Raw genomic sequence first — 24,033 nt, 5'->3', positions numbered from 1 at the left:
GCAGCTGGTCAATGTTTCTCTCTCACTGATGTTTCTAACCCTCTATCCCTCTCCCTTCCTCTCTGTAAAAAATCAATAAAATATATATATTTTTAAATCTCAGGTGTACAAAAGGTGCTATCACAAAAGTTTTAAGGGAACAAAGGGGTGATGAGTGCAAACAAAAGCCTGGACAGAATTGGGGCATTACTTCCTTGGAGCATGCAGCATAACTCACTCTCACTGTTTTCAAGTGAAGAGAGAATACACCACTTTGGCATATTGATTATTTTGAGTTAAAGTTACTTAAGAAACAGCCAGTAGGACATTCTAACCCTCCTTTGCCCCCTGAAAGCAGGAAATAAATCTCCACCTGAAGGTCCCCTCCCTGGACCAAGAGGTTTGAAGCATCCTTATCACCAGAAAAAGGGAATTAAGGTTGAGAAGGCTTCGTAAGCAAGAATTATTACGTCCTCACCAATCTGCTACCTCAAGCCCAAACCTCTTTATTTTGCCAATTCTTCACAAGTGTATTGTCTTCTTGTCTAAAAGGTATAAAAGCTGCCTCCTTTGGTCACTTCGGGGAGTTTCCTATTTTTATAGGCTCCTGTCCATACAAAATTAAATTTGTTTTTCTTTTGCTGATCTGTGTTAGTCAACTTAGTTATCAGACTAGCCCAGCCGTGGGCAAACTACGGCCCGCGGGCCAGATCCGGCCCGTTTGAAATGAATAAAACTAAAAAAAAAAAAAAGACCGTGTCCTTTTATGTAATGATGTTTACTTTGAATTTATTTTAGTTCACACAAACACTCCATCCATGCTTTTGTTCCGGCCCCCCGGTCCAGTTTAAGAACCCATTGTGGCCCTCGAGTCAAAAAGTTTGCCCACCCCTGGACTAGCCAAACAACCTAGAAGGGGAGAAGGGACAAGTTTTCTGTCCCTACATGAGCATACAGTTTGTGGGTATTTCCTATATAATAAAAAAGTCCAGCCCAGCAGGTGTGGCTCAGTGGTTGAGCAACTATGAACCAGGAGGTCATAGTTCGATGGATTCCCCCCTCTGGCCACATGTCTGGGTTTGGGGCTCCATCCCCCGTAGGGGATATATAGGAATGGGTTGCTCAATGATTCTCATCATTGATGTTTCTCTTTCTCCCTCTGAAATGAATAAAATACATATATTTTAAAGTCCAGCAAGAAGTGACTGACAGAGGAAACCACTGGAAGATGGCAGCATAGGTAAACGCCTGCACTCGCTGCCTCCCACAACCACATCAAAACTACAACTAAAATACAGAACAACCATCACCCAGAACCGCAGTAAAGCTGGCTGAATGGAAGCCCTACAACTAGAGAAGTAAAGAGGAAAGCACACTGAGGCTGGTAGGAGGTGCAGGGCGTGGAACAGGCTGGTCCAGCACCCACATGGGACGCTTTTTTAATTGGGAGGGAGATCGTCTCTGCGGAGGAGCAAGGGGTCCCAGCACCTCACCAGAAGCCCAGCCCAGGGTCCCAGAGCTGGAGAAAGAAGTCCCTGCGGGCAGTAAGAACTACGGGCTGTAAAAACCAGTGCGGATTGGGGCTCAGTGACACAGAGGCTGCTGGAGAACTGGCTGTTCCTCTTAAAAGGCCGGCTCCATGAACTGAACTTACAAGGTCCTGCTTCCTCTGAGCTCCAGCACCAGGGCAAGGCGTCGGGGTACACAGACCCATATGAGGAGGAACTGGATTGTCTGGCATCAAGGGAGGAACTTGGGGTCAGCTTTCCCCTAGACAGAGGTAGCTCGCAGGGATCATTGTTTCTATGCTGGGACCACCCTGGTCGCAGAGCTGACTGACAGCCATTTGTTTGCTCCACCCTGATGATTCCCTAAGACCCCACCTCATCCAATTTACAATCCCAGCCAAGCTGTGTGCAGTGGCTTTTGCATATGAATGGCCTTTCCTTGCTGAGGGTAAATCTCTCAAACAAGCTGCAGCTGGGTAAGGGAGCCCCAAACCTATTAATAAAAGGCCCAAGACCCAGCACCAGCACCAGCACCAGCCGGCCTTGCTTCAAAGGTGGGCCTCATCTGGGCACTTCCAAACCTGATACAAAGAGGAGGAATCTGCAAATCTTTCTGGAGCTCCTGCTGGGTAGCCCCAGGGAATGGCTGACTTTGCACTTTCCTGGAGACCCCAGTGGTCAGTGTCAGACCATACCAGATTACAACTCTATACATCCATAAGTGATATACTCAAGGGGCAGACTCAATGAGCACCAAAGCCCACTGAAGCAAGTCCTGCTCCATAGGGGTGTCTCCTGCATAGCAGCTCTACCACTGTAGTTGCAGCTGGTCCTCACAGCCAATTGGCCTGGAGGACAATTCCTCCCAGTGACACCAACAACAATCAAGGCTCAACTACAACAAGACTGTGTTCATAGTCCCTAAAGGGATGCACCTAGAGCTCCCAGCTCAGATGACTGGGAGGTTGGGCCACTGGGCCCTATAGAATACCTACTACACAAGGCCACTCTACCAACTCAAGGAGACATAGCAGCTCTACCCAATACATAGAAACAGACAGAGGGAAGCAGCCAAAATGCAGAGACAATGAAACATGTCACAAATGAAAGAAATGGAAGAAAGCAAACTACTGAATATAGAGTTCAAAACCATGGTTATAAGGCTACTCAAGAATCTTCTAGAGGAGAGAACCAAGATGGCAGCATAGGTAAACACCGGAGTTTGCTGCCTCGAACAACCACTTCAAAAATACAACTAAAAGACGGAACAGACATCACCCAGAACCACAGGAAAGCTGGCTGAGGGGAAATTCTTCAACTAGAAGGAAAGAGAACAGCATACTGAAGCTCAGAGGAGGCACAGTGCGGAAAATACAAAGGTGCGGAGGTGCTCGCGGAGCGGGCTGGTGGCTGAGGGCGCAGTTGTCGTTTTCAATCGGGAGGGAGGCTCAGGCTCTGAGCTCCAGTTCTGGGCGAGTCTCTAGGGACCCAGACTCAAACGGGAGAAGTGGGACTGTCTGGCATCGGTCGGAACGCGAGGGCAGCTTTCTCTCCGAGGTTTGCAGCGGTTGCTGGGACTCTGAGAGGCAGAGCTTCTGGGGATGGGACTGAGAGCAGCCATAACTGCTCCCTCTGCCCTCCCTGTTTATCCCGTGCGACCCGCCCCGCCCAAGCCCTGCACAGGGCCATTTGCCAGATAGCCTCAGGCAAAGGCTAGATTAGCACCGCCCTAGAGGACAGAAGTTCTCCCACTGCAGACACAGCTGATTCTCACAGCCAGTTGGCCTGGAGGTCAAATCCCCCCAGTATCAACTACAACAAGCAAGGCTTAACTACAACAAGACTGCGCACAAAGACCACTAGGGGGTGAACCAAAAAAGCATAAAAAATGCGGAGACAAAGAAACAGGACAAAATTGTCCATGGAGTATATAGAGTTCAGAACCACACTTTTAAGGGCTCTCAAGAACTGTCTAGAAGCCGCTGACAAACTTAATGAGATATACAAGAAATCTAATGAGACCCTCAATGCTATGATAAAGAACCAACTAGAAACTAAGCATACACCAACTGAAATAAAGAATATTATACAGACTCCCAACAGCAGACCAGAGGAGCGCAAGAATCAAGTCAAAGGTTTGAAATGCGAAGAAGTAAAAAAAACACCCAACCGGAAAAGCAAAATGAAAAAAGAATCTGAAAATACGAAGATAGTGTAAGGAGCCTCTGGGACAGCTTCAAGCATACCAACATCAGAATTATAGGGGTGCCAGAAGATGAGAGAGAGCAAGATATTGAAAACCTATTTGAAGAAATAATGACAGAAAACTTCTCCTACCTGGTGAAAGAAATAGACTTACAACTCCAGGAAGCGCAGAGAACCCCAAACAAAAGGAATCCAAAGAGGACCACACCAAGACACATCATAATTAAAATGCCAAGAGCAAAAGACAAAGAGAGAATCTTAAAAGCAGCAAGAGAAAGACAGTCAGTTACCTACAAGGGAGTACCCATACGACTGTCAGCTGATTTCTCAACAGAAACTTTGCAGGCCAGAAGGGAGTGGCAAGAAATATTCAAAGTGATGAATACCAAGAACCTACAACCAAGATTACTTTATCCAGCAAAGCTATCATTCAGAATTGAAGGTCAGATAAAGAGCTTCACAGATAAGGAAAAGCTAAAGGAGTTCATCACCACCAAACCAGTATTATATGAAATGCTAAAAGGTATCCTTTAAGAAGAGGAAGAAGAAGAAAAAGGTAAAGATACAAATTATGAACAACAAATATGCATCTATCAACAAGTGAATCTAAAAATCAAGTGAATGAATAATCTGATGAACAGAATGAACTGTTGATTATAATAGAATCAGGGACATAGAAAGGGAATGGACTGACTATTCTTGGGGGGGAAAGGGGTGTGGGAGATGCAGGAAGAGACTGGACAAAAATCGTGCACCTATGGATGAGGACAGTGGGTGGGGAGTGAGGGCAGAGGGTGGGGTGGGAACTGGAAGGAGGGGAGTTATGGAGGGGAAAAAAGAGGAACAAATGTAATAATCTGAACAATAAAGATTTAATTATAAAAAAAAAGAATCTTCTAGAAACCTCCCGCCCCCCCCCCCCCCAAAAAAGGAAAAGGACCAGTCAGAAATTAAGCATACATTGACTAAAATAAAGAATAATATACAGGAATTCAACAGTAGAGTATAGGATTCTAAGAATCAAATCAATGATTTGAAATATGAGGAAGCAAAAAAAAAAAAAACACCACCACCCAACCAGAAGAGCAAAAAGAAAAAAGAATCCAAAAATATGAAGATAGTGTAAGGAGCCTCTGGGACAACTGCAAGTGTACCAATAATTACATTATGGGGGTGCCAGAAGAAGAGAGAGAATGAGATATTGAAAACCTACTTGAGCCGTAACCGGTTTGGCTCAGTGGATAGAGCGTCAGCCTGCGGACTGAAAGGTCCTAGGTTCGATTCCGGTCAAGGGCATGTACCTTGGTTGCGGGCACATCCCCAGTAGGAGGTGTGCAGGAGGCAGCTGGTCGATGTTTCTTTCTCATCGATGTTTCTGACTCTCTATCCCTCTCCCTTCCTCTCTGTAAAAAAATCAATAAAATATATTAAAAAAAAAAAAACCTACTTGAAAAATAATGACAGAAAACTTCCCCCACCTGGTGAAAGAAATAGACTTACAAGTCCAGGAAGCACAGAGAGTCCCAAACAAGAGGACACCAAAGAGGACCACACCAAGACACATCATAATTAAAATGCCAAGGGCTAAAGACAAAGAAAGAATCTTAAAAGCAGCAAGAGAAAAGCAGTTAGTTACCTACAAGGGAATGCCCATACAACTGTCAATTGATTACTCAACAGAAACTATGCAGGCCAGAAGGGAGTGGCAAGAAATAGTCAAAGTGATGAATAGCAAGGACCTACAACCAAGATTACTCTACCCAGCAAAGCTATCATTTAGAACTGAAGGTCAGATAAAGAGCTGCATGGACAAGAAAAAGCTAAAGGAGTTCATCACCACCAAACCAGGATTATATGGAATGTTGAAGGGTATTCTTTAAGAAGAGGAAGAAAAAGATAAAAAATATGAACAACTAAATGGCAACAAACACATACCTTTCAGCAATTGAATCTAAAAATCAAAATAAATAAATAAGAAATCTAATGAACAGAATAAACTGGTGAATAAAATAGAATCAGAGGCATGGAAATGGAACAGACTGATGATTCTCAGGGAAGGGGGGGAGAGTAAACAAAGACCTTATATGCATTACCTATGGACACAGACAATAGGGTGGCAAAGGCCTGGGGCAGGGTGGAAACCGGGTGGAGGGGGGCAATGAGGGGAAAAAGAAGGACATCCTATCTAATAAAAGAGAAACATGGTAATTGGCGTACGACCGCTACCCTTCCCATTGGCTAATCAGGGCAATATGCAAATTAACTGTCAGCCAAGATGGCGGCCAGCAGCCAGGCAGATTGAAACTAACATGAGGCTTGCTTGCTTCAGTGACGGAGGACTCCAACGTTCCCCGCCTGCTGCTGCAGGCCTCTGAGCTGGCAGCTTGAAACATAGTTACAAAAATAGAAGCTAAACAAAACCCCAGAAATCAGCTTCCAGCTAGCGGGGATCTCAGACCTGGAGTTGATACAGAGTTTTGATTGTAGAACCTAAACAAACCAGATACATGCTTTCAGGAGCAGAGGCCTAAGAGCTGGAGCCTCAGAGCTAAAGCTGGCTCAGAATAAAAAAAAGAAAAAAAGGAGCAGTTGGGAGCTTCAGTCCCAGCTTGAAAACAGCCCTCAGCCCCTCACCCAGACTGGCCAGGCACCCCAGTGGGGACCCCCACCCTGATACAGGACACCCTTCAGGGCAAACCAGCCAACCCCCACCCATGCACCAGGCCTCTATTCTATATAGTAAAAGGGTAATATGCCTCCCAGCACCGGGATCAGCGGAGCCACGAGGTCTCCCGGCACCGGGATCAGCATGACAGGTGGCAGCACCCAAACCCCGTGATCGCCCTGCGGCTCTGTGTGTGACAGGGGGCGGGGCCACAACCTCCCTATTGGCCCTGCTCTGTTCCTGACAGGGGGGAGCTCCCCAACCTCCTGATCACCCTGCGGCTCTGTGTGTGACAGGGTGCAGTGCCCAAACCCCCCCACTCACGGGCCCTGCTCTGTGTGTGACGGGGTAGAGCCATAACCTCCCCATCGGCCCTGCCCTGAGTGTGAGAGTGGCGGCGCCCCAACCCCCTGATTGGCCCTGCTCTGTGGGTGATAGAGGGTGGCACCCCAACCCCCTGATTGACCCTGCTCTGTGCGTGACAGGGGGGAGCTCCCCAACCCCCTGATGGGCCCTGCTCTGTGCATGACAAGGGGGAGCTCCCCAACCCCCTGATCGGTCCTGCTCTGTGCATGACAGTAGGGAGCTCCCCAACCCGATTGAACCTGCTCTGTGCGTGACAAGGGGCAGCACCCCAACCCCCTGATTGGCCCTGCTCTGTGCGTGACAGGGGGTGGTGCCGCAACCCCCCCATCGACCCTGCCTTGAGTGTGACAGGGGGCGGTGCCCCAACCCCCCAATCGGCCCTACCCTGAGCGTGACTGTGGGTGGCATCGAAACCTCCCAATCCGCCCTGCTCTGTGCATGACAGGGGGCGGTGCCCCAAATCCCCAATCGGCCCTGCTCTGAGCCCGACCAGGGGCTGCACCTAGGGATTGGGCCTGCCCTCTGCCACCCGGGAGCAGGCCTAAGCCAGCAGGGCGTTATCTCCCGAGGGGTCCCAGACTGCGAGAGGGCACAGGCCGGGCTGAGGGACCCCCCCTCCCCCCCGAGTGCACAAATTTTTGTGCACCGGGCCTCTAGTCTATAATAATCTCAACAATGAAGATTAATATTTATATTGTAATCTTGTCTTGCTTTTAATATCTGCTTGATGCTACAACACGCTTATTTTATTGCTGAGAAAACTGAGGCTCAGAGACGTTAAATCCCTAACTTGCCCAAGATCACACAGCGTTAATACTCGGGCTTACCTTGAATCCTACATTCTTTCTCACACCAGGGAACCACACTTCTGCTAGCTTTCTTCCCTGACTTCATTAATTTTGCTAACCATCAACAGCATAAATCATTTACTCATGATTGCCCTCATTAGGGCCATTTTTCTCAGTCATTGAGGTAAAGATGTGAATGTTTTCTGTCTTAGCAAGAAGAGAAAAAGGTTAATATGAGTTTTCGTTCCTAATTAAAATGATTCTCAAGATGACAAGATTGAGAAACGTTAAGCCCTGCTTAGAATACAGGGCTACACTCAATTTGGTGAGATGTTGCAATCTAACAGTAAATAGATTTTTTCCTCCTTTTCATTACAAATATTCATCCTTACTTGACTTTGGCACTGTCAGGCCTGACAAAAACAGTAATTTACACATGATGTCTATAGAAATTTTCTGTGCAACCCGCTAGCCACCGGCCACAGGCAGCTATCGATCACGTAGATGCCTAATCACAACGGAGATATGCAGAAAGTGTAAAATACACATTGGATTTTGATTAGCATGAAAAACAGAAAACATCTCATTCATATTGTACGTTGATTTCATGTTGAAACACCATTTTGGAGGTAGCGGGTTAAACACATTAAGATTCATTCCGCCCGTTTCTTCTTACTCCTTTCATGTGGCTTCCAGAAAACGTGTGATTTCCTAAGTGACCTGCCTTTGTGACCAGCACTCTATACTTATTGCACAGCCCTGGTACATGAAAAAAAGGGGCGTTTCATTGAAAAGTGGTGTATTTCCTTAAAATTTCCGCGGGGGGAAGAAAAGGGAAGCGACTGAGCCTGGTCCCAGGGCTGCAGTGAACGAAAGGCGGGGGCGTAGCCAGACTCTGCTCGCGCCCGGCGCTAACGGAGCAGGTGGCGGCGCTTCCTCCAGGGGGTTCCGACCCGGAGCGGCGGGGGCGGGTGCGGGTGCGGGTCACCTGCGCGCCCACGAAGGTGCGCGTCCGCGAGCGCCGGTGCCGGCCCCTCGCCCCCTCCCCCCGCGTTATTTTCGCGGCCTCAACCGTCGGCCTCCCGCTTCCCTCCGAGCCGCACGGCCTGGGCCGGGCCGCCGGGTAAGCGCCTGTCCCCGAGCCGGCCCCGCGGCGGCGGCACGGACGCCCGGCGAGACGCCCCGGGCCGGCGGGGCCGCGGCTGCCCCCTCGCGAGCGGGGCGCGGGCGCGCCGGGGCCTCCGGGCCGCGGGGGGCCGCTGTGACCCGCCGGGAGCGCCGCGCGGAGGCGGGCGGCGGGCTGGAGGGCGAGCGGAGCGGCAGCTGCGGGCGCGGAGGGCGGGCTCGGCGCCGGGGCAGCAGCTGCCGTCGCTCGGAGGCCCGAGGCCGGGCCGCGCCTGCCGGTCCATGAGCCCCGAGTGAGGCCGGGCGCCTCCCCCGCGTCCCCGAGCGCAGCGCAGCGCAGCGCCGCCGCGGCCGGAGCGGAGCGGGAGCATGTCGGACGGTTTCGATCGGGCCCCAGGTGCTGGTCGGGGCCGCAGCCGGGGCCTGGGCCGCGGAGGGGGCGGGCCGGAGGGCGGCGGTTCCCCGAACGGAGCGGGGCCGGCGGAGCGGACGCGGCCCCCGCCGCAGCCCCCGGCGCCGGGCTTCCAGCCGCCGCCGCCGCTGCGCCAGCCGCGGACGGCCCCGCCGCCAGGGGCCCAGAGCGAGCTCCCCGCCGGGCCCGCGCGGCCGCCCGCAGGTACGGAGCCGCGCCTCCCGCCCCGGTCCCCGGCCCGCGCCCCGTCCCGCCCCGTCCCCCGAAGCCGCCCCGGGGCCCGCGGGGTCGGGTGGGCACGGCCCGCGGCGGGTCCGGAAGGGGCCGCGGGGGCCCTTTGTGCGCCCGCGGGGGAGGGGCCGGCGCGGGCCCGCGGGCGGCGTCCCGGGAGGAGGAGGCCCGCCGCCCCTTCCCCGCCCTCGGAGGGGACATCTTGGGCGAGCCGCCCCCCTCCCCAACCGCCTCCGGCCGCGGGAGGGGACCCCGGGCCTGCGCCGCGGAGGCGCGTGCGTCCCGGGAGGAGCTCGGCGGGTCTTTGTTCCTTCCTGCGGGTCCTCGGCGCCTCTCCTGCCACGGCCGGGCCTCGCGTGATGGTCCTCGTGTGGCGCTCAGGAACCAGCCCTTCTCAGGTGGCTTTTCGGCACATCGTGTATTACACAAAGGCGTGGAGGCATCTCACACCCCCCCCCCTTTTTTTTCCATCCTCAGAACAAACGAGACCCCAGGACAGCATCCCCCTGCAGAACTCGGAGCCCGCGATGGCCAAACCCCAGGTGGTCGTCGCCCCGGTGCTGATGTCCAAGCTGTCTGCGAACGCCCCTGAGTTCTACCCCTCGGGTTATTCCAACTACACGGTGAGCACCGCCCTTCCTCAGCTCGGGGTGCCCAGATGCACCGGCGAACGTGCTTCCGACCTCACTCAGCAGCACGCCGGCGCTTTCTGTGCGGACACAAAGACAGGAATGCATGCATGGAGCTGGGGGAAGCAGAACCGACTCCGGAGTGTGTGTTGTAGTTCGGTTCAGGGTATCAGAGTGTGAGCTGGAGAGCAGACATGCCCGTCGGTTTTGTTCTCAGCACCTGCAGAGTGTCTGGAGGCTGGAAAACTTGATGTAGGCAAGCTCCCTCTCCCCCCTTCAACCTATAAAGCTGAAATTTTTTGGCCAGACTTTATGAGTACCATACAGAATAGGGGCCTGGCAAAGTGTATTTTTTAATTTGACTTTAGTAAGATAGGCCCACTGATAGATTTAGGGTAAATCAAAGTGGTTTTGAGGCAGACTAGTTGGTGTAGGTTTTTGAATGTTGAGAAGTACACATCTGGGCTCTGTTAAGTTGAAGTAGATGATGGTAATTATTGTTCTGTGGAAATGTAGGGGATTTTGATAAAGTGTTTACATAGGTATAAAGAACTTGTAAGCTTTCAGATTCATCTTTGTCAATAACATAAGAATTTAAAAAATTGGTCATGTTTTTCTTAAATAACAGCATGAAACAGCACAATTGGGGTGGGTAGAAAGGAATTTGTTGTGCTAAACAAATGCATAGCAATTAATTGTAGGTAAGTGGGGCAGGACCATTCTGGATTGATGAAATAATAAGTTTAGCATAAGTCCTATCTTTCCTGTGTTCTTACCTTTATTGCCATAAAACAAACAGAATAGTGCACATGAAGGTTAGCTCAAAGTTTCACAAAGTGAACACTCGGGCAACCAGCACTGAAATCAATAACAGTTTTGCCTCTTCTCAAAGTTTATATGAATGGAGTCATCCTGAATATATTACATTTGTTTCTCACTTTCATTCGATCAAAATTCACCCATGGTGTAGCATGTAATTGGAGGCGACTTATTCTCAGAGGTGACTTATTCCATTGTGTGATATGACCACAGTCCCATTGGTCTGTTGAACACTGGAGTAGCTTCCACTTTGTGGCTATTATGAATAGGGCCGCTATTTCTGGCCATGTCTCGATGGATATACACCCTCGCCTCTGTTTGGTACATACCAAGGAATGGAATTGCTGGGACGTAAGTAGCCAGCTTTGGTAGACACTGCCCACTAGTTTTCCTGAGACTGTGCAGTCTACGCTTGGAGTAGTGTGTGATTTCCAGTTGCTGTGTTAGCTTGACCACCACTTAATATTTTCTCTTTTTTAAGTTTAGCCATTCTAGTGGGTGTGTAGTATCTGGTAGTTTTAGTTTGTATTTACCCAATAACTAATGGTGGCACTCCTTTTTGTTACCTTTATTTTGCTTTCCTTCCATATTTGATAGAAAGTCTGGGAAAACTATATTCCATCCTTTAGAACAGTGGTTCTCAACCTTCCTAATGCCGTGACCCTTTATTTTTTTTATTTATTTATTTTTTTAAATTTTTTTTTTTTAATATATTTTATTGATTTTTTACAGAGAGGAAGGGAGAGAGATAGAGAGTTAGAAACATCGATGAGAGAGAAACATCGATCAGCTGCCTCCTGCACATCTCCTACTGGGGATGTGCCCGCAACCCAGGTACATGCCCCTGACCGGAATCGAACCTGGGACCTTTCAGTCCGCAGGCCGACGCTCTATCCACTGAGCCAAACCGGTCTCGGCACTGTGACCCTTTAATACAGTTCCTCATGTTGTGGTGACCCCCAACCATAACATTATTTTCGTTGCTACTTCATAACTGTAATTTTGCTACTGTTACGAATCGTAATGTAAATATCTGATATGCAGGATGTATTTTCATTGTTACAAATTGAACATAATTAAAGCATAGTGATAAATCTCAAAAACAATATGTAATTATATATGTGTTTTCCGATGGTCTTAGGCGACCCCTGTGAAAGGGTCGTTCGACCCCCAAAGGGGTCGCGACCCACAGGTTGAGAACCGCTGCTTTAGAATCTCCATGCATCTTAGACTACACTAGGAAAAGGCTTTGGGGCTGGAAAGTGTAGGCATAATGGGAAGAGCAGTTGATTTGGGCTGAAAGGAGCCATCAATCATGTAAAGTAGAAGGGAGACTAGTTTGGATTCTTGCCAGAAGACTATATTTGGCCCAGACATGAAAGAAACCGTTGGAGACCTGTGAGTAGTTGAATAAACTCTTCAGGGTACTTACCTTCTAACAGCCACAGAGTTCTCCATCTGCTTTTCTCCCTGTTGACTGAGCTGTTTTATGATGAGGGATGTAGTTTTTTCATGGTTCTGTACCAACTAGTTTTACAAGTGACTCCTGGGCTAGCTATAAAGCAGAGTAATGGCTGTGTTAGTCTACTTACTTTGAGCCACTGGCACCTACCTTTTAGGCATCCTTTGATATCCTCTAATCAGCTTCTTCTCTGCTTAATTCCCTAGAATGGATTGCAAGCTAGAATGGCTCGTGTATGTCTTCTTAGACCCTGTTGTTGCCCTTTTTTTTAAGCATTTTTAATAAGTTACCAATACTTAAATTAGATATTGCAATCTGAATTTTGTGGTGTCATGAAATCATAAGATTTGGCCATACCAGACTTATTTTGGTGAAAGTTGGTTGAATAGAAGCAGCCACTTTAGACAGTGTGTGTGAGTTCGAATTTGCGCACTGGCTTACTTCATTTGCTTGGAATACACCTGGATTCTAAGCATTCAAGTTTGCCACCCTGCTCTGGTACATTCTCCAGCCTCTATCCATTAACCAGCTGCCACGGCTGAGAGTTTTCCGCAAACCACTTAGTCTCCTGACTCTTAGGATAAGATCGTTTTTTCTTAATCCTCACCTGAGGATGTTTTTATTGACTTTTTTTTTTTTTTTTTTTAAGAGAGAGAAGAAGAGAGGAAGAGAGAAAAAAGAGAGAGAGGGAGAAACATTGATGGTTGCTTCCTGTATGTGCTCCGACCGGGGATCCAGCTTGCAACCTTTTGGTGTACAGCAGTGGTTCTCAACCTGTGGGTCGCGACACCTTTGGCGGTCAAACGACCCTTTCACAGGGGTCGCCTAAGACCATCCTGCATATCAGATATTTACATTATGATTCATAACAGTAGCAACATTACAGTTATGAAGTAGCAACGAAAATAATTTTATGTTTAGATCACATGAGGGGTATTTAAGGGGCCAGAAGGTTGAGAACCACTGGTGTACAGGATGATGCTCCAACCAACTGAGCCACCTGGCAGGGCAGGATCTTGTGAGGGAAACTTTTTCTTACAGTAACCATAATCCACAGTTAGCTATATTCACTCACTCATTCAACAACAGTTTAACACCTATCCTGAGTCAAGTACTGGGGGACAGCAGCGAGCACCATGGACAAAAATTCCTACATTCACGGACCCTCTATTCTAGTGGCCTCCTGGCCTGTTCTCCCGTAACTCCTTGAGTCTTCTTCTTAGACATGAAAATCTATTGCTTGGTATCCTTGAGCTGGATCTGCTTTCAAGAAAGCATGCTGCCCTGGGCTGGTAGCTCAATTGGTTAGAGGATCATCCTGATACTCCAAGGTGTTGCAGTTTCGATCCCCGGTTAGGGCACATACAATGAATGCATAAATAATTGGAACAACAATGTTTCTACATATATTTCTCCCTTAAATCAATAAACAAAAACTTTAAAAAAAGAAAGCATGCTTTTTCTAAAAGCCATTTTGATAGGCTTTTGCTGTGCTTTCTTAACCCTTCCAGAACTCTAAGCCATTCTATCTCCAGTCCTCCTAATCCCACTGCTAGAATTTCCTGCTCTCTGTCTATTCTTACCATTGAGTTCTGTATCCTCCTATTCCTGACCATTGTTTTTCCTTTTTTTCCCATTGGTTTATTTTAATGGAAGTCTGGATATGGCAGTCAGAGAGTCTCCTACCACTGTACACTATGATGAAATTATATAGTCACTTACTGTATGTATTTCCATGTCCTTAAGAATTAACAGACAGACAGATGACAAGCCTTAATAGCTTTTTTCAAAAATTGTCAAATATCTATTAGGATATGAGAATGATATAATGAATCCTCATGGCCTTGTCAGTTAGCTACATGTGGCCATTCTTTTTTTTTTTTTAATATATATTTTTTATTTCAGAGAGGAAAGGAGAGGGAGAAAGAGATAGAAACATCAAGAATGAGAATCATTGATTGGCTGCCTCTTGTACACCCCCCTACTTGGAATTGAGCCCACAACCTAGGCATGTGCCCTTGACTGAATCAAACCCAGGACCCTTCGATCCACAGGCTGATGCTCTGTCCACTGAGTCGAACCAGCTAGGGCTACATGTGGCCAGCCATTGGTTCTATATCCCTGGCCCCTCCTCCCCTCCCGTTGCAAATCTTAGATCTTATTATATCCATAAATAGATTAAAATCTTAATTTTGATATTGGTATTATAGTAAAATATTGGTTTAAGCTTTGTCAGCCATCTTGTAAATCTGTCAGGGATGAGAAGACAATTCCCTGCCTGGCTAGATGGAGCCCTTCTGTTAGAACATTTTGGCCATTGGGCAAAATTAAGTGGACTTAAGCTTCTATAATAATAAAAGGGTAATATGCTAATTAGACCGGATGTCTTCCGGACATCCTTCCAGAAGTCCTTCCTGACGAAGCCGGGGCCAGAGGGAAGCCAGCCGGGTTCTGGGTGCCTGGGGGCGGCCTGGGGGAAGCCGGCCTGGGGGAAGCCAGCCTGGGTCCTGGGTGCCTGCCAGCTGCTGGAGGAGGGAAGCCCGGGTGTTGGAGGGAAGGCAGGCCTACTCTAGAACGAATTTTTGTGCATCAGGCCTCTAGTTTTATTAATAAAATAACTTTTATCATATATATGAAAGATCCTTTAAAAAATTATTTGTGCTGGAACCATCTTGACCTAAAGCTGCCTCATGTTCATTTCAGCCAGTTGCACGCTTAAAACTTTTCTTTTTAACTTTGCATCTACAGGAATCCTATGAGGATGGCTGTGAGGATTATCCCACTCTATCTGAATATGTTCAGGATTTCTTGAATCATCTTACAGAGCAGCCTGGCAGTTTTGAAACTGAAATTGACCAGTTTGCAGAGACCCTGAATGGCTGGGTTACAACAGACGATGCCGTGCAAGAACTTGTGGAACTCGTCTATCAACAGGTAGGTCGGCTAGTAGTATGTAGCATGGCATGGTCCTCGGGTAGCTTCCTCGAAGCCCAAGGATGGTGGCTGCTCCCTGAGGGAGGCCAGGTTCATGTTCACCTGCCTCCACACTTGTTAACTGTATGGTTCATGGGAGCGTTTAGGTCTCTGTTATATAAAATTTCTGTCGTTGGGGACCCAGGGCTGGAGCCAGATTGCAAAGGCATCCGTGTAGCCGTGGCACTAGACTGGCATTGGAAGAGGCTGCAGGCATTTATGAGGAAGGCTCCATAAGTATCATGCCTTTTCCCACCTCTTTCTGTTTTATGGGATCTGAAATTAACAGCACGTTAAAAGGACTGCAATATTTTCTCCTAGATGTTGAATAATAGAGCATTATTGGAGTAGGGGAGAAAAAAAGATCATGGGAGAACTTGTCTCATAAATGAGTCCTTAAAAAAAAAAAGTGAAACCATAGAACACCCTGTCTTGTTTTAACATTTCTGCTTGTCTTTATTTCAAATTTTCACGGATTTACATCTTAATTCCTTGGAAATCTAATATCTAGATTATTTTTTCATATAAAGTTTAGTTTTGATGCTAGCATATTATCACAGACACATTAATGCTATTTTAAGGAGGGAAAGTAGACAATACTGTATTTTTAAGGCAAAAAAGGTCATGTAAGACTGACCAAAAACGGAGTAGGAGGTGAACATAAATAGAACCTTCAGTGTTCTTTGAGTCACCACTAAATGAGCAACTCAAACGTGGAATGTATAGGAAGGGTGATTATGATAGCAAACAGGTTGGCTTTTTTGCCAGCTAGTATCTCATTTGACTATATTTCCAATTTGTTCTGGGTTGTTACTGGACCCTAATATTACTTAGCCCAGAAATTTTCAACCTTTTTCATCTCATGGCACACGTAAACTAATTACTAAAATTCTGTGGCAGACCAAAAATGTATTTTTTGCTGATCTGACAAGAAAATAAAGGTATAATTTTGACTCATTCTCACTAGACAGCTATTGTTATGTTGACTGTTGTCATTTTTTGTTTGACAGCCTAAGGGTAAAGAGGTCAGTGCCCCTGACTAAATAGTCAGGTATTGCATGATTTAAAAATTCCTGTGGCACACCAGCGTACTTGCCACACACACCCATTGAAAATCGACCTAGCCAACTCTCAAGTTTCCAGAAACGCCTGAGATTGTAGGAAGATGGAACCACTCTATTTGTCCTGATACCTACTTTCAGCCTCTAAATGGACTGAAAAAGAATGTGAGATAAGAAATGGAAGAATTACACTCTTGCTTAAACTTTTTCTGGTTTCTCTTCTGTTCTAACTCCTCAGGAGGCTGCCCTGTCATAGTTCTTTAGGGCGGGCAGAAGGGCTGCAGCCTGACAAACTACAGTTTCCGGGCTTATCTCTTAACACATTGCGGACCAGTAGTTTTATTGCTAGCTTTACCCAGTGACCAGATAAGTTTCTATTGAACGAGTACAAAAAACGTTTTACATAAATGTGAAAGGCACTCTTTAAAATTAAATGCCCATTGCATTTTGAAGTTATTTATTACATGTTCTTACAAGCTAATATCTTTTTTAAAAATTCTTGTGATTGGCCACAAGCTTTAGAAGAGAAAACACGAGAATTCTTGTGATCTGTCCGCAAATTAACATTCTGTGGTCAGTGATACACAGATTTGCCAACAGTTCTTAAATTCCATTGAGGGAATTTACTCATAGCAACTGACAAAAGGCCTGTTGTAGAAAAAGAAAAATGACATTAAATATTTAGACCCAACTTTGATTCTTCCCCAAATACCACTAAATGACAGTGTGAGGATTTTGAAAGGCCAGAAGCCATGAGGACTGAGGTGGGGAAAGAGAACAGAAGTCCCAGTTTGGGACTAGAAAGCAGGTGTGACGGTGTTAACTGACTTGGCAAATCTAAGTAAGTTGAATTCCAAACAGATGAGGATAGTTGAGAATCTCTCTGATTTATAATGCAGAATTTCCAAAAGATGAGGATAAGGAATGAGGCAAAAAGATTGCTAGAAAATCTAAAAAAATTAGATATTTTTGCACTGAGTAGCAGTTTGAAGTTTTATTGTAACCTTTCTTGAGAAATTATTGAAGAAGGTACTCCAGCAAAGCAAAGGAACTAAACAGAGGACGAAGACATGGGGACGAGGAAGCGGGGAATTCTACAGATGTGTGTGTCACCCACACGATGGTGAAGGGAGATGCTGAGACAGTAGCCATGTGCATAGCAGCTGGAAGGCCAGGCTTCCCTGGAGTGGGGCTGAGGCTCCAGGAAAGATTTCCCTGGTGAGATGAGCACAGGTGCTACGTTGGAAGAGATTAAGGAATTTACAAACTAGTGAGTTTAAGAATAAATCTGAGAGATACATAAAGAACAAAGTACTAGAAAAAAAAATTAGTGTCTAGGGAAAACAGAGTTGTATAAGAAAGGAATAAGTATAATCACATGGTCAGCTGTAAGTGGAAACACAAAACTAAGGAATAAAATCATGGTGTTATTGGAAGGTGGAAGAGTTGGAAAATAGTACAATAGAGTGGGATTAAGCAGGGTGAAGTCTAAATGCTCATATTCTATGGTAGGAAATAGTAAGAAGTGATGTCTAAACTGAGGGATTACAGCTCATGCAGGTAGAGGTAAAACATTTTACCTGCAAGAATCCAAGTGGTTGTGGGAGTAAACGAGAGTGTAGTGGGGAAGCAGGAAGCCTTAACCAGCCTGTGGAACTTCTTGTCATTAAGTTGTGCGTGACCATTTTAAAAGTAAACTAAGATACAGGCCATGCCAATAATGGGAAGAGTAGACTTTTTGAATTTGAAATGTGAGAAGTCAGTCTTCTTGATGAGAAATGTTTAGGGTCTTAGGCAAGCAAGAAAATAATTAGAAATAAAAAGATCTAATTATAAAGTACTTACAGCATGCCACGCAATGCCAAACTTGACGTGTAGTTAATTCATTTACTCCTCAGTGGTTGCATGATATTATTATACCCATTTTATACAGATCTTAACAGAGAAGTTAAATGACTTGTCTGAGGTTACCACAGCTAGTTAGTAGAGCCAGCATAGAGTCAGAAGGGCATCAGGACATTTGTTAGATCTAAACTCTGGTTAACTACCTTTGTGACCTTGGCTAAGTCCCTGAACTTCTTAATGTGTATTTTTCTTACCTAACATTTCGTATGAACTATGTTCTTTACTATTTAAAGACTACAGTGAAAGTTAAACTTCTTGAGTACAGCTTGGGCTATATCATACAGTCTTCGATATGTAGTGTTTTCTCACTGTCCTTTTTTTTTTTAATGGCTTATCCATTTTAACTTCCTCTTTACCCCAAGTGTTTTGGGGTGTTCTTTAAGTGTTAATCTCACACACCAGGTACCATTAGTCACCTCTTTAGGAATCAGGAAACGGAAGCTCAGGGAGGTTTAGTGATGTCCAAAGTCATGGCACAAGGCTTGGGAGCCTCACTCTGGACGACTGGATGCCAGAGTTGGTTCCCTCCTGTTGCTGAGAAGCAGCGCAGAACAGTAGTTCGGCAGATACTCTTATTCATAACTGGCACTATGCAACCGGGTACATGTACATATTTTGTGAAAAAATGGGTTCGTATAAAGACATACTGTCCGCTTGCTTTCTGGTAAATGATGGGGGGACTTGCCTTAAACATGTTCCTTTGTACTGGCTCTGGTTCTTGGTGTAAGGTTGGGAGGGAGAGTTAACATAATTGCCTTAGGCCTGGCAATCATAAAATACTTGTACATTTTTCTTTACAATATGGTTGTTTGGGGAGTAGAAATGTTTTTCCTCTCTGGAATGTTGCTGTTTGCATTAATGACGATGTACCTATGTCATACAAAACTTTTTTCTTTTTGAAAGGCCACGTCCATTCCAAATTTCTCCTACATGGGAGCTCGCCTGTGTAATTACCTGTCCCATCACCTGACAATTAGCTCACAGAGTGGCAACTTCCGCCAATTGCTACTTCAAAGGTCAGTGTGAATATATGAAATTAAAGGAAACCTACTTTTGAAGGTACTAGAATTTGACCATTCCTTTTTTCCAAAGACTGTACATTATAGAACGTTGCAGGGAAGAAGAGAACAGACCATTCTTACTTAAACAGTATTTGTCTGTAGTGGTCTCTGCCTTTGCTTTTATGTTTAGAAAAGCCTTTCCCAAGTTCTTAAAAATGATCCCATGTATTTCTTAGTGCTTTCGTACTTTGGTTTAAGCAAGGATCTGATGTATTAATTGCCATGTGTTTAGCCAGTTTTTCCCATATCCCTTTTTTTGAAACGGTCCATTTCCCTGTTGATTTGAACTGCTTGCTACTTTTATCACACCATATCCTTCTATTAGGGTTTTGATTCTGGACTTTCATTATATTCCATTCATCATTTGTTTTATTACCATGCTGTTTTTTAAAAGCTCTAATTTTTAATGTCTGGTCTAGTTAGTTCCCCATTGTTTTGTGGAATTTTCTTTGCTATTGCATGCTTTTTTTCTCTAGTGAACTTCAGAATCAGCATGTGAAATTATATAACTCTTGTTGGTATTTATTAGGTATTTTTTGGATGACACTGAATTCATAAACTAATTTGGGGGAACTAACTTTCTTATATTTTGAGTTTTATTCAACAACAAGGTTGTCTGCGTTTATTATAGTTCGCACGTTAGTTCTTTAGAGATACTTTGAATGGTTGCACAGTGTGGTTAGCCTGCATGGGAACAGAATGAAGATGCAGAAGTAACTTCAGCAACACATGGACATCAAGCTTACTGGTGGTGGCTTAGGTCCACGTGCATGAGAGAAAGTGTGCTGCCAACACAGCTGGGAGAGCAACAAAGCAAAGATGGGCTCCTGCCTCCTCACACCAAAATATATTTCAGATACAACGGAGATTTAAATGAAAGTGAGACAGTAAATAATAGGCGGAAATTGCCAACAAAAATCATAGGTTGGTAAAACCCTTTTAAGCAAGACATGATGCCCACAGGCCCTAAAGCAAGAGATTAAACTTAATTACACATAGGTTATAATATTTGGGGGGGGTCATAAGTTTATATGAACTAAAGTAAAAATATATAACACAGGGTAATGACCTCATTTATTTAATACTAGAGGCCCAGTGCATGAATAAAATTTATGCACTCGGTGGGTGGGGGTGGGGTGTCCCTCACCCTGCGCTGCAGTCCAGGAGCCATCAGTCAGACATCCTTAGAGCTGCTGCAGAGGCGGGAGAGGCACCCACCACCGCTGCTGTACTCACCAGCCGTTGAGCCTGGCTTCTGACTGAATGGTGCTCCCCCTGTGGGAGTGCACTGACCACCAGGAGGAAGCTCCTGCGTTGAGCGTCTGCCCCCTGGTGGTCAGTGCACATCATAGTAACTAGTCATTCTGCCGTTCAGTTGATTTGCATATTAGCCTTTTATTCTATAGGATGAAAAGAGAGGCCTGTTAGGAATGAGTAAGAAAAAGACTAGTATTTCATTAGAAATATTTGGAATGGCTCTGAATGGGTACAGTTTGGAAAAATATAAATGACAAAGTTATGAAAAGATATCTAACCTTCCCTGTAGTTAAAGAAACGCAAATTAAAGCTTCTGGAAAGATGTGAGAGCAGGTACTTCCAGGAGTAGGATGGAAGGAAGGTCGCCCTTCTCTGCTGCTCACCCTGGCGACACAGTGAAAGGGCTGAGCCACTGCCTCATGCTGGGAAATTCCAGCATGATGGACTGAGGTGGAGCCCGGCATGGTTTGTTAAAGCTTCCCAAGGATTCTTCCGTGTGGCTGTGGTTGAGAAGCCCTCTTCCCAGTCTTCTGACTCTGCCCCTGTATGCTTCTGTAGTTTTGATACTGTTAGATGTCAACACAGAAAATGCTAATGATATAACTAGTGAGAAGCAGGGCATACCTAACTTCACAGTATATACACACTTGAAGAAGACAGAAGTTACCTTCACAGCAGTTGTTGCTGGGTTGCAGTGACTTTGTTATTTTTCTCTGCTTTAACCTTTCTGAAATAAGCATGTGGTCCTTTTATAGTTGAAACTCTTAAGCTTAAAAAGGTTTAGGTTCTTTTCTCCCACCCAGATAATCAGCCATGTACAGGAGTAGGAATTTGCTTTTGCACATACATTCACATATCTTAATGCATAATAGCTTAGCGTTTATAAAACAAAAGGAGGTCATTTCAAAGATTTTACCTGCAAAGTCGTAAAAGAAAGGTCAGAGGAAGGAGAATAGTCAGCAAGGTGCCTGGATAACTGAATTGGCATTAATTAACTGATCCTTTCCATTATTAACCACAGTGTTCTATTTATAGATATCCCAACTTTTTCCTGGTGAGGAATTAATATGTATGAGAAGGTTACAAATACCTTCTGTCTCTGACTTGCACAGAAGATGTTGCTCATTTAATGCAGCTTGTAAGCATCGGAATCAGCCACACAGGTGCCCAGTAAGCTGTCCTGAGTGTATTTATTTATTAATCTACACTAATAAAAGACAAACATGCAAATTGACCATACCTTTGCTATGCCTTAAGCCATGCCCACCAGCCAATCAGAGTGACTATGCAAATTAACCCAACCAAAATGGTGTCCCGCAGCCACAGAGCTAGAGCAAGCAGGAGTCTTGGTTGCCCCAGTGATGGAGGAAGCCAAGCTTCCTGCCTGCTGTGGCTGGCTCTGAGTTCCACTCAAGGCAACAAAGTTTCAATTATAGAAGATAAATAAACCCCAGATACTTGCTTCCAGCCGGCCATGGCCACAGAGCTGGAGCGAGCAGGAGGCTTGGGTTGCCCCTGGCGATGGAGGAAGCTAAGCTTCCCACCCGCCCTGGCTGGCTCTGAGCTCCATTCAAGGCTACAAAGTTTCAATTATAGAAGGTAAATAAATCCCAGAATAAAAAAAAAAGAAAAAAAGAGGCTGGGAGCTTCCATCGCTGGGGGGCTTGGCCAGCCTGAAAACGGCCCTCAGCCCCTCACCCAGACTGGCCAGGCACCCCAATGGGGACCCCCCACCCTGAAGGGGCTGTTGCCAGCCTGCAAACAGCCCTCAGCCCCTCACCCAGGCTGACCAAACCTCCATGGGGTGAAGGTCCCCACTTGGGGGGGTGGCTTGACCAGCCTGCAAACAGCCATCAGCCCTCACCCAGGCTGGCCAGGCACCCCAGTGGGGACTCCCAGCCCGAAGTGGGTGTGACCAGCCTGCAAACACCTGTTAGCCCCTCACTCAGGCTACCCAGGCACCCAGCGGGACCCCCACCCTGATCCGGGACACCCTTCAGGGCAAACCAGCTGGCCCCCACCCGTGCACCAGGCCTCTATCCTATATAATAAAAGGGTAATATGCAAATTGACCCTAACAGCAGAATGACTAGGAATGACTGGTCACTATGACACACACTGACCACCAGGGGGCAGACGCTCAATGCAGGAGCTGCCCCCTGGTGGTCAGTGCGCTCCCACAGGGGGAGCTCTGCTCAGCCGCAAGCCAGGCTGACGGCTGCCAGTACAGTGGTGGTGGTGGGAGCCTCTCCCGCCTCCTCAGCAGCTCTAAGGATGTCAGACTGCAGCTTAGGCCTGCTCCCTGCTGGCAAGTGGACATCCCCCGAGGGCTGCCAGAGGGACGTCTGATTGCCATCTAAGGCCAATCCCCCAGGGAGTGGGCCTAAGCCAGCAGGTGGTAATCCTCCGAGGGGTCCCAGACTGCAAGAGGGCATAGGCTGGGCTGAGGCCCCCCCCTCGGCCCCCCCCCCCAGTGCACAAATTTTTGTGCACTGGGCCTCTAGTTTTAAATATATTTTTATTGAATTCAGAGAGAAAGGGAGAGAAAAAGAGAGAGAAACATCAATAACGAGAGAGAATCATTGATCGACTGCCTCCTGCATGCCGCCCCCTATTGGAGATCAAGCCCGAAACCCCTGCATGTGCTCTTGACTGGAATCAAACCCAGGACCCTTCAGTCCGCAGGCTGACGCTCTATCCACTGAGCCAAACCAGCTAGAGCTGTCGTGGGTGTATTTATGGTTGATTCATAAAGATAAATCCTTCGTCGAGAAGTGACTTCTTTTTTCTTCCAAAAAAAATGCTTTACAAAGCAACCTAAACTGGTCCTTTATGAATGAAAGCCATTTAGTCTCCATGAGTTCCTCCCTTGGTCTTTAAAAGAACTGCCAAGATTAACTTTATGAAAACACAACTGTCCTACCTTATCACCACCTTCCTAATAAAGATAAGGAAAAACACTGACCACCAACATGGTAACGGTTAAAGGTCCGTTTAAAAATCTGCGTTAGCAGTAGCTGACCCTCTAATTCACTGACAGGCAGCAGCAGGCTCGCTGTGATGGCTTTAGAACCCTTGTGGGAACTATGTCCATGAAGCTTCCTTTTTTTACTTATGTAAGGCAAATGGGCCAGTTCAGGGGGAAGTAAGTTATTTGACTCCTTCAGTCTCTATTAGGAATAGAGACCAAATCAGTTGCTTTCTATGTGTCTATTCAATTGGGGACTTCCCCTTTTCTCTGATCTCTATACTGAAAATTACAAGGATAATGGGCTTAATAAGAATTCATTTTATTTTCAGTGTAGATGGAGGCCATATTTATGTATTTTTAAAGATCTGTTTCAAAGTTCATGTATTAGAAAGAGAACATTTTACAGAGACAGGTTGGGTTAAAAAAAAAGTGCCACTTTATGTGAACCTCATAAAACCTTTGTTGTTTAAACTTAACTACCACTTGATCTCATAGGTTTATTTTCAACTATTCCTATCAGTTCTTAAAACCAGGCATCTCAGTAAGAGAAGATGACGTGTAGTCTGGTCTCTGCACTAGTCAGGAACATTTTTATTATAGAAAGTCAGGGCCGTGG

At 46.2% G+C, this 24,033-nt stretch overlaps 1 protein-coding gene across 7 annotated transcripts in view; it reads left to right on the top strand.

Moving 5' to 3' along the window:
* The first annotated feature begins 8,414 nt into the window (after positions 1–8,414).
* PAIP1 (poly(A) binding protein interacting protein 1) overlaps positions 8,415–24,033 on the top strand; it is a 31,466-nt gene continuing 15,847 nt past the window's right edge. Inside the window, exons 1-4 of one of the 7 annotated variants that reach the window (XM_036309239.1) lie at positions 8,415–8,515; positions 9,757–9,902; positions 14,938–15,123; positions 19,032–19,144. In XM_036309239.1, coding sequence (XP_036165132.1) covers positions 9,807–9,902; positions 14,938–15,123; positions 19,032–19,144 — 395 coding nt within the window. In that variant the 5' untranslated portion in view covers positions 8,415–8,515; positions 9,757–9,806. Of the gene's footprint in view, positions 8,635–8,785; positions 9,253–9,756; positions 9,903–14,937; positions 15,124–19,031; positions 19,145–24,033 lie in introns of those variants that run through there. The other 6 variants (XM_036309238.1, XM_036309232.1, XM_036309234.1 and 3 more) reach the window with 6 other exon arrangements.

The sequence above is a fragment of the Myotis myotis genome, unplaced genomic scaffold (genome assembly GCF_014108235.1).
Source record: "Myotis myotis isolate mMyoMyo1 unplaced genomic scaffold, mMyoMyo1.p scaffold_m19_p_5, whole genome shotgun sequence".
NCBI lineage: Eukaryota > Metazoa > Chordata > Mammalia > Chiroptera > Vespertilionidae > Myotis > Myotis myotis.
This window is presented reverse-complemented; position numbering and strand designations above follow the sequence as displayed.